Source organism: Aptenodytes forsteri, unplaced genomic scaffold (assembly GCF_000699145.1).
Source record: "Aptenodytes forsteri isolate BGI_AS27 unplaced genomic scaffold, ASM69914v1 Scaffold61, whole genome shotgun sequence".
Lineage (NCBI taxonomy): Eukaryota > Metazoa > Chordata > Aves > Sphenisciformes > Spheniscidae > Aptenodytes > Aptenodytes forsteri.
Window position 1 is genome coordinate 2464689 of NW_008794443.1, and position 11142 is coordinate 2475830.

Below are 11142 nucleotides of genomic sequence, written 5' to 3' on the forward strand. Positions count from 1 at the left end.
CCTCTGCCTCTCACAAGCCATCTCTCTGCACTAAAATATCATCATGTGCTAAAGTGTCAAAGATCTCCTCGTCCTATTACACTTGTCAGGTGCATCTGACCTATCTAGGCTAAAGAATGCTACCGTATCATATCCCTTCTCTCCTCCATCCATTCTTCCCATGGCCAATATTTTAGGCCTTCTTGGTCATTTCCTGATCTGCTCTGGCCTGAGATATGATGTCATGGCTCACAATGATCTTCACACTTCAACACTAGGCAAAAAATGTGTTGTTATCCTCAGGGCGGTGACATGGTAAAACAAATCCTCTTGGTCAAACAATGCAGAAGTTATGTGAAGAATCTCCAGTGGGCAAGGGACACTAAAAGCATTCTCTGCCTCCAAAGTTTTGTGGCATCTATCAGCTGTGCAAAGAGGAGCGATGCTAGCGTGTTGGTTTTAACTAAACACAGTTAAGGGTTTACAGCATAGACATCTGTTCACAAGATGGGTTTTTTTTCAAAGATGGGTTTTGAGTGCTCAAATGAAAGACCCTTTGGAGGGTTCTCCCACATTTCAGAAAGCAGTATTTCCTGTAAAAAGGACTAGTAATGTGTCCAACTCAGACAGATCATGTGGCTGTATTCTTACCCCACCCGTCCATTACTGCTTACTATTGCATAGCTTTCCCATCCAGCTTTCAAAGCAGAGCAGACAGAGACACCAGTCTTGGGGGAGAGAGTGAGTGGATACACAGAAGAAATTGCTCCCAGATCAGGAAGTTCAGATAGACACGGATCAAACTTACTCTTGGACATCCTACTCGCTGCAGTGGGGCACAGCGATGTAACCAGGGCATTAAAGTTCAGCCTTAAAGGTGGCATCTAGGCCCCCCTTTTGACAGGCCATGGAGCTAAATCGCTGACAGGAAAGTGAGTCTAACATTTCCTATAGCCTATCAGGCATGCACAGACATACTGCACAACCCCTCCATGTGCAGCTGCTACTCAAGCCTGGCTGCTCCACTGAGTGCAAGCAAACTGTGTGTAAAAATGCTATTTGCTGACTTGCACACATGGAGCTGTAAGTCAATTTTTTTTTTTAATTTGCGCAAATGGCCAAAACCTTCCCTACATCAACAGAGCTGTATCATTTATGAGAGTAAAGAATTTAGCCCTATATAGGTAGAAAATCCTGCAAGGTCTGGACTGAACACCTAGAGGGAGAGAGAACTGAAGATGTATCCATCCAGCTGATCAACAGCTACCAGTCTCATGGATTCTCAATCTGGTTGACAGTTATATTAACTTAAGTAGTAACCTTAACTCTCCAATCACTTAGTGAACAGAGGACCTCTTCAGCTTGGTGAAAAATCCCGTTCATTTCCCTGTCCATGTAAGCCCGTTGGAAGTGTGGGTATGATACAGCTTGCCTTTACAAGGAGCACTCTTTTGTGAGCTGAAGCTGACACCATACCTGCAGGAGGAAACCTTTGAACTCCATATTGTCCTCATCTGAAGCTAGGTTTAAACTCTGTTTTTGCAGTGATTAAACTGTTTTGGTTAGAGGAATGATTCTTTTACCCATTGGCACAGCCCCAAGGGTTTCAGCTTTCTAGCAGCATTCAGTTGCTTAACACAACTGTCTTTTGTCCCTGTAAATTAATTAAATGAAATACCGTAATTCCAGAATAACTCAGTCCAGCCCATAGCCACTAAACATTTGACTCAAAATTAACTTTTACAGAGAGAGAGGGACTGTAAGTAACTTGGAGTGAAATCATTGCTTTCCCCAGCATCCACAGGCAGATTTAACTGCCTTCCCCTAATCTCTGTAATTTCAGACAGCGCATTTGGTGTTTGCATTCACACGAGGAAGCAGCCCTGCTACTGTACATCCCCTAACTCACACCACAAGCCCTGACATATAGCTAGTCCACCCACTTCTCTTTTGTCCAGACAGCAATGGCTAGGCAGTGCATCCCAAAGGGGAAGTGGCTGAGTCCAAAGTTCACGGTGATGATCCTCAGTGACAAATCTATTCCAACCCACAGTATTTCCTCTAGCTGCCTCAATGTCACCACAAGGGCACATGGCGCAATGCAGCCCTTGGGGACTTGGTAGATGAAGGCACAGGGCCTGATACCCCTGTGCTGAGGCTTTGTAGCAAGTGACTAGTGGGAAAGGCAAGACCATGGGGTGCCTAATGTGACAGGGGAGGTGTGAACGTCGTGTTGACAGTGGAGTTTATCTCAAGCATGAACACAGGCTCCAGCCCTGTAGCCTGAGCACCTTATCGTAGCTTTAGAAGTGTTAGTTTTTGAAACGCTACTCGCCCATCTCGCTGTGCTGACAAGCAACAGCTAAAATATCCTGCCCCTCTGGCCCACAGCCATGCCGTCCTCCACCACAAAAGGAGGTAGCTATTTCCAGAAGCTTGGCGAACACAGTGAGTATTTTCTGGGAAAACAAAGAAGGGTTGTCAAATCAAGAACAGTGGGTGATAAGAGTCACCATAGCTACGCTGAGTTACTAAGAAAGAGCAGCCTAGCTAAGCTCTGGATGAGGCTGCATTCCTCCCACTGCGGCCCACCCACCATAGGCAGGAAGGAGCTCTCTTCCTTTCACACATGGCCTAATAAGCATCCACTGTGGACTTCAAGGATGGTCCCCCTGGCACAACCAACTGCTTGCCACACTGTGACATGAAGGATTTGCCTTCTAATCCCAGTGAGCAAGTATCCAATTGTGCCTGAACTGACGAGAAGCATCGATAAAGAGAACTGTAAATGTAAGCAGGAGGAAGAATAATACACACATGAATTCTCTGCCAAACAAAAATCGAGACAGTTTACCTCCCTGTTCTCAAAAAGCAGGGACCTACCTACACAACTCTCTAGTCAAGAAAAGCCCATGGGTCTGAGATGTGTCAAAACTAATGGACAATTGGGATCCTGCTCTGGGAATGCAAAACAGGTTATGCACAGCGCCACTCTCCCACAGGCTGCAGAAAACCTACAGAGTGTTTAGTGGAGGACAGGCTTTATGTAATGGCTACATTTTTAGTCAGTCAAGTTATTCTTAGGTTCATCACCAGTCCGTTAGGGGAGGGAGAGGGGAAGTAAACAACCACAGCAACTTCTAGGACAGGTGCCATTTCATTCCTGTAGCTGTTTAGCCATTTCTAGAAATGGCTTCTCCTTCTGCACACTCTATACTGACAAATGGCATGCAGCAATAAATAGCACAATGGGATAGTGTGACCTCTTGCCCCTTTATTTGGCTTCTTGGCTAGCAAACCTTCTAGATCAATGGGCACTGTTGACACTGCTCCGAGCTATTCCAGGATGCGCTAGGTTGCAAAGAAAAACCTGGCAAATGTTACCCCAGACAAAATGCTTACGAAACGTCCTCCCCACTCCCATCTCTTCTTACAGAAACTTACATTCTGCAAAATCCACTATAAGAGTCCAGACCAACACATCTAGTGGTGGATCTAAACTTAGCCACCCACCAGAACATCTGACACTCTGCTGTACACACAAACTTTTAAATATCATGCACAGGCATTCATATATCACACACATACCCTGTGCCTTCCCAAGACATAACCACTCACACATTCTTACATGGCTACTAGAGCCTAAAGCCGGCAAAAGAGCCACTCAGCCCCTTCCTGTACTGTACTACCATGTTCTGGAATCAAAGATTGAAGTGGTCATTTTATCAAAACCTCTCAGTGTCTGATCTATTTTCTTTTTTTTAACCAGAACTTACTCTAACCGAACTTGGAGGTATATTCTCTACTCACCAGAAGAGGTCACCACACACCTCATTAATGACAAAGGCAGCCAACCCGAAGTAAAGAGGCTAGGTGGGATCTCACAGGAATGACCTTCTAGTTTCGCTGGGGAAATCTCTCTCAGCTGAAAAAAATTGGGGATATGTAATCTCCATGCTGCCCAGGAACGGTTCTCTTTCCTCCTCCCATCAGAGGTTATGAACTGCAGACTAATGTAGCGGCCTTTCTGCTTTCAGCTGCAAATTAGCTGTATGCTTCGCTATACAAACAATTTTACGAACTGAGGCCTGACCTCACTCCCCCTGAAAGTCCAATATTACTATAGTAAGGCAATAATATGTAGACCAATTAGACTTCAGTTCAAATACCAAAGGTACCTAATACAACACAGAGAATGAAAGACTCAGATTCTGAACAGTTTAGTGCAAGATCAGCCTAAGAATTTCTGAGGACCAACTTAAAGATCGGGGGGAAGCAAGACTGGCTGCCACAGGACTAAAAAGACCTACATGGTTTAAAACCATACACAGCTAATCCATGTTTTCAGTTGCAGTGTGAATACCTACAACTTGCCTGCGTAGACATTCCCACCTTTCCAAAACAACTGGGAAGCAAAATGCTGTTCATCTTGCTAGAGATGAAGCTTAGCTAATAATACAGTTTCAGGTGAGGATTTATGGAACATGAGTACTTAAGTCTCTGCCTCTCACCAGGCACCGACCAGAAGTCTTGTGTCATTGCTCTGAACACCTCAGCTTGTTTCCTATTTGTTTCAGGATCCATTTTACTAGGGTCTCCAAAAATCCTCAATTTTGCTTCAGCTGCTACAATGTTTGCCTAGCCTTCATTCCCCGCTTGCTTCTCACATTTGTCTAATACAAACCCCCTCCTTTCTTCCCATCATCCTGCCATGATTAATCTGCGAATCTTCTCCAGTACTACAACCTGTAAAAACCATCCGTGTTTTCCATACCAGCTCTCCAGCAGTTTTCACGTTTCATCTGCTTTATGCTGCCCTACAACTATTATTTACATCTGTAGCTTGATCCATTCCCTCTCCACTTTTTCCTTTGAGAGCTGAGGATACCATTTGCTGAAGAGTGCTGAACCACAGGCAGTGGGACTCTGTGCTTGAAGTACTTTAGGAAAAGCAGCTTGCCTCTAGATGTCAAATGAATTTACAGCAAAATTGTTGTAAACATCAGCAAAGCACAGAGCAAAGTCAGGGATCTTTTGGCATCAAACCACACAGCAGTACCACTGAACGTAAAAATGCCCTCACGCATGAAGAAAAAGCTCTTTTGGCAGACGAATCATTGAAAGGGGGCCATGAACACCCACCAGTGAATCAGAGGATGTTGCACTTCTCTCCCTAATGCCATCCAAGTGCCAGCACTGGGGAATAATGAGAGAAGTCAGACTGATCTTGGCTGCTACAGGCCAGATACAGAAGTCTCATGTGGCTTCTTTGTTTCTACGCCTGCTGCAGCAGAGATCAGAATTGGGCCCAACTTCTCTCCCAGTGAGCAGCAGTGAGCCACAGAGCACACCGAGACAGCCATTTGACTAGCACTGAGCACAATCTCCAGCTATTTCATCCCCTCCCTCGCTGCTGCTTCCCTGCTGGGTTTCATTAGCATCAGCAGAATGCGATAAATGTGCCTGACAAACCTAATATTAAAATTTTGCCATCAAAACCCAATGCTCCAGAACCACCTACGACCTGCTACTAAATGCCAGCCCCCTGCCCTCCTTGTCCTCAGATGGCCGAGGCACCTTCTCATCCCAAAGGGCTACAGAAGAAAATATACCCTCTTCACCCCTATCAAGGAGATCAGCGAGCATTAGTGAGAGCAGAACAGATCAGGCAAAGGCAAAATGCATTCTTGGGACCCCAGAGAAGAGTGGTGACAGCACTGAATCTATTCTCTTACTGGCCTTTACAGTCCCACAGAAGGTGCTGTTGGACAGGAAGAGGAGAGAAGAAACGTGTGCAGTGGGCCACTGTGGGATGACCAGCGCACAGGGGAAGCTCCTTCTGAGTCACCCGATGGTGAAGGTTTGGTTTATTCCCCGCAGACGGGCTATCACAGACACTAGGAGATCAGAGTTCCTCCCAGTACACAGTCCCAGCCATCCCTGAAGTAGGGACCAAATTCTCCTCTGGATTGTGCTGGTGCAGATCCAGTGGATACATGCCAGCTTTACACCAGGTAAGTGAGCTCAACAGTCTCTATGCCAAGTCCCTTTTCTGTAGAGAGAACTGCTGCTGCAGATCCCCCTGCGCTCCCTCCTGCAACAGGGCCTTGCTGTCAGCACATAACCTAAGGTGAAGGCAATAAAAGTGCCAGAAGAGCAAGCAGAGCACCTGCAGCTGGGTAATTACCAGCCAAGCCTGGGCTCATGATGATGCTGTGCACTGAACCCTGCCTCAGCTCAGCCGCTAGACCATTTGGGAGAGGGACGACGAGGCAAATGCTTGGATACCACAGCTAAATGTTAATATCTCATAATGAGGGGCCCCTGGTGCCAGCTTCCATCAAGGACTTGGCGATCCTACTTTGACGAAAGCGCTACAAACACGTCACTGCCCTTTCAGCCAGCTGCTGTGAGCCAGGAAATGCTGGCCTGAGCGATCGGGAAGGAGAGGGAGGCTGAAAGGGGTCACTGAGCTAGGAAGGAGGAGGATAATGAATTACTGCGGCAGTGCTCTAATGGTACCTATCTAAACATGCCACACGCTATCAACTTCAGAGCTCGGCTTCCTCACAGCAGCCTGTAGAGATGAGGCAGATATATCCCCAGAGGAATAGCATGCCCTAACCCTACTCTTTTAATAAGAAATAAGATCTCTGCTGGTACAGGAGAAATATCTCAGTAAGCTAGGAAACAATTTACTGTTGGAGATGAGCAACACCACACCAGCCTGCCTTCTTGAACTTACTTCCACCCTTTATGGAGGATTTGCCATACAAAGGAACACTCAAATCACTTCAGAAATGGGCACGAAGCCATTTCCTGTCTCCCAAATATTTTCTACTGTCCTCAGGGGTTCCTCCCTTCTTATAGACTGGTTTGTTGTTGAAGTCTCTATCTTAACTGCACCACCCCAATGGCAATTTTTGAAATTGCTGTGAATATTCAGACACTGAGTTTCAATGCTACTCTGAGCCCCGAGAAGATCCAGAACGTAAAGCAGAGACTTTTGCTAGATGGCTTTCTGTTTCTAACAACTTCTTTCCACTGCACTAAATCTGATTTGAACCCAGCTGTTGACTAGATGGACTGAAGCTGTCCTCGTTGTCTAGGTTATGCAGCACTCTCTGAAATGCACTCACATTGAGTGTCATTGTTTTGGGAGATGGAACATCCTTTTGTTCTGTTTATGGACAGCATCCAGCTGCAATGCATTAGGATGAGAGGCAATGACAGGAGTTGCAACAAAGAAAAATCCAACTAGATATTAGGAAAAAATTTTTTCTTGAAGGTTTCCAAAGCTCAACTTGACAAGGCACTAAGCAATTTGATCTAAATTGGCTCTGCTTATAGCACGAGATTGTACCACATACCTCCAGAAGTCCTTTCCAACCTTAATTATTCTGATTTTACCAACATAGTCATAGATGAGGACTGTGTTAGTGTATATCTTTCCAACAGTTACCAGAGAGACAATTCAGAAGTCCCCCAAAACAAGTTCAGGGATCTTGAGGTCAAGATTTATTATCTGTATATGCAGACTTCTGACAAGCCAATCAAACCAACAAAACAACCCTAGGCTTTTTCAGAGAAGAGATGAACCTGAAACTATCCTGACCTTCTCTTACTGTCTTGTCACACTGCAAAGTACACACCTCAAACCTCTGAAATAATTATTTAAATTTCTAATAAGACTCAGATCAAATGTTGTTTTAATCAACATCAACAACAAAAAAATCCCAACAATGTAGTAACATCAGACCTCCCTTTCTGTCATAGAGGGATGTTTATAAGCTGTCTCCTTAGAATAAGCATTTCTAGAGACACATAACAATTATGTCTTAAACTGATCTGCAGATGAAAAAACACTGAAAGTGTTAAACCTGCTGGCACATCACAGAATTATTTTTTCCAAGCTTTCAGTACCAACAAGACTCTTAACGTCAAAGATCAGATGAAAAGTGCCAGATGGTTCTTCATTTCCATTTCCTCCATACGGATCCAGCTTAATGGCCTTTAACTTTCTGCATCACATGTGTGCAAAAATGCAGTGAAAGATCAAGATGTATTATTGCATATTCAAGAACACTTCCATTTTTCAGTGGGGCCAAATTTCAAACCCCTACAAAACACGCAACTTTACAGATTTTATTGCTGCTCTTCCCACTGCCCCCAAAACAGAAAAAGGGTAATTTCTTAGTATGGAACCTAGTAAAAAACCCATTAGAACAGATGGGGGGTTTGCAGAATCAGTTATCTACTTACATCTTCATCAGGGCACCCACATATCTCCCAAGTGCTTTTACGGTAGAGGGAGGTCTGGCCAACAGCAGTGATTTAAATACCCTCAAGACCCTGGCTAAGAACTAATTCAGTTTCTTCTGATCCCCCTAACATTTCACAGAATTCATTTTGTTTGAAGCTGGTGCTTCAACTCATTTAAAAAAAAAACAAAAACAAAACAAACACAAAAAAAAAACCCACAACCAAAAAACCCACCAAACACACATTCTGATCCTGCAGCTTTTTAATGTCCCTGTAACTGTACATGCGGTAAGAAAGATGTTGGAGCTGTGCTTCCTTTCAGACTAATTTCAGATTTAATACAAATTGTGTATGATAAACTGAGAAAGAACACATAGAGGAAATGTTTTAAGCTGGATCCAGGAGAAAAGAGGAATTTCTTCCTCAACTTAAGCCATGTAGAAGCTTCCTGTGCATGTCAGCCTGGTTTCAGACACGCTGCCTGTCACTCAGGCCAGTAACTAATGCAACTTAGTTGTCATATTTTTAGGACTTGGATTTCCCTTCTTCTCCAAATCACACTCTTTTGTCTCATAGGTTACTAATACCACATTATTATCTTAGGTAATAACACTTAGTTCTTAAATAGCATGTTTTATGAGACCTCCGTCCCTCTGATTTGGTACTTCATGGTGACAAAGGAACCAGGTGAATGTGTAGTGGATACAGTTTGCTTCCTGTCTCACTTTATACTTCTCTCACAATTATTTTTCTCTGGATGGAAAGGAAAGGTTTAGCAGGCAACCCAAGGAACACTGAGCTAAGAAAACTGACATACGTAAGCGGCACCAAGACAGCAGGCTGCAGAGACCTTCAGATTCACAGCAACAGAATGATGCTGCATTGCTTAAGTGTAAAATACTCCTTTTATTCACTATCAGAAAAGAGAACTATTTCCTCCCTCCTCCTCCTCCTGGGAGAATGAAAACAGGTCAGAACCTCAAACCAATCCTTGCACTGCCAGGAACTCAAAAGGTAGACTTGGGAGGGGTTGGAGGAAGATATAAAGGCTGGTAGCTGGAGACACAGAGCAACACTGAACTGGAGAGACTCAAGGGGAGGAGGAATCAGAGACACGAAAACGTGAAGATGAACCTGAAACTTCTTTTTTGCCCTGGATTCCTTCTGCTGCTTATTGTCAGTCAAAACCAGGCAAGGGCCAGGCCCATTTCCAGCTTACAGGTAAGTGACTGGCTGCTCAATAGAACTGAAAGAAGCTGATGCTTCTTTAGGACTTAGACACTTCAGATTAGCTCCGTTTCTTCCAACCCCAGCTAAAGCAGTAGGAGACACTCAAAGAGATCATGACAGCAGGAACCCTGAGGTGGGCAGACACAGAGTTATTAAATGGAGGGAAACTAAAGTAATTGATTACTGGATTTAAATTTCTGATCACATGAGGCAATTGAAAGGAAAATGTTTTTTCCTGTGGGGTCAATTTGGGGATTGCAGATTTAGGGTCATCCTGTGACCGAGTGAAGCAATGAACTTGTGGAGTAAAAGGAATTTTTCTGGAAGGACTCCGATCTAGAGCCTTAGAGCAGTCACCTGCATGCTCCTGCCTGAAGCCCCTGGTTTAAGCTGAAACAGGAATTAATGGGTTGTACCTGCATGATCTCCCTCTCAGCTCAGTAGTGCAGTAATGCAGTCCCTGCTTGCGAGTCCCAGAGGTAGAACATGAGAAAAAGAGAAAGTGCGTGTGCATGTGTGTCTGTGTGTATTTGTGTGCACAGGAATTCCAAGTCATTAGGGAAACATATTTCAGCTACCTGACTAGGGATCTGATATTCCCAAATATGAAGTAGCCTCCCAATCTGTAAAGAAATATATAACCCTTCTAGCACCAATTTCAGCATGTCTCCCGTCATTGCATCACTTCTCTTATTATTCCAAGGTATCAACCATTTTTTCTTGTTCCTTATTAGCTCTTGACCAAGCCTCTTTCATCGTCTTTCACAGTTTATCCGATACCCCAAATCGCCAGCTCCAGGAAGGACTTAACTGGCAGTTTGTCAGCTCAGAACTACAGAATACGGTAACAGCATAGAGCCTTAGACCATTTTGAGAGAGCATACAGTGTTAGCTCAGAGCAGCTTGGTGAGCCAGAAGAAACTAAAGATAACCATCATCAGCTTCAGAAATCACTTCAGTACTTTCATCTTTTAATAAATGTTCAAAAGAAGTTTCTCCAAACTTAGCACTGACCATGGCTTATACGAAAATAATGACAGAGTTCCCAGAACCCCTCCTTTTTCTCCTCTCCTCCCTCTCCACCATCTACCTTTCCCTTTTTTCAGAGTCTGTCCAAACTGTTAGATGAGGACTTGGAGCATCCCTTGGTCTCAGAAGAAAGGGACCGTGAGCAAGACGACATGATCCCAACAGGTGCCTTTGATCAGCAAGATGCTGAATTCCAGTGGACCCGAAACACCAGGGACCAGCCTGAGAGCATGTCCATGGGTGACAGTGCTGTCCAGAGGTTCTTCAGCGACCTCTTAAGTTTACCCCATAGATACCGAGGCAGAAGCAAAAAGGGCCTCTCCAGGGGCTGTTTTGGTGTCAAGCTGGACAGAATTGGGTCACTGAGTGGACTGGGATGCTAACTGCTTACCATGGTAAGAGAAAGCCAGAGGCAGGTGGACTGTGTGTTCATGTATAACTTCCATAAATACACAGAAGAGCAGATTTAATTCAACTTTAAGGAAATGGTGCCTTAAAGTAACTTTTACCCTCCTATCGCAAACAATTAGTTTACTAATTTTACCATCCTCAGAATTCACTGTCATCAGATGTATACTTAAAACCTGTGAATGCCACATCTCTGCTTTACCTGCTTTCACTCCTTTCTCCAAGTCAGCTGTA

The 11142-nt window shown here is 44.3% G+C and overlaps 1 protein-coding gene across 1 annotated transcript; it reads left to right on the plus strand.

Moving 5' to 3' along the window:
- The first annotated feature begins 9369 nt into the window (after positions 1–9369).
- NPPC (natriuretic peptide C) lies at positions 9370–10883 on the plus strand. Its single transcript, XM_009289610.1, has 2 exons — positions 9370–9462; positions 10578–10883. Exons 1-2 carry the CDS (start codon positions 9370–9372, stop codon positions 10881–10883), a joined length of 399 nt encoding a protein of 132 aa, XP_009287885.1.
- Positions 10884–11142: the final 259 nt, after the last annotated feature.

Excerpts from the sequence above, each read along its gene's own strand:
- NPPC (XM_009289610.1), top strand. The coding sequence starts at position 9,370 with ATGAACCTGAAACTTCTTTTTTGCCCTGGATTCCTTCTGCTGCTTATT. Across the intron at positions 9,463-10,577 it reads GGCCCATTTCCAGCTTACAG|AGTCTGTCCAAACTGTTAGA; the intron begins GTAAGTGACTGG and ends CCCTTTTTTCAG.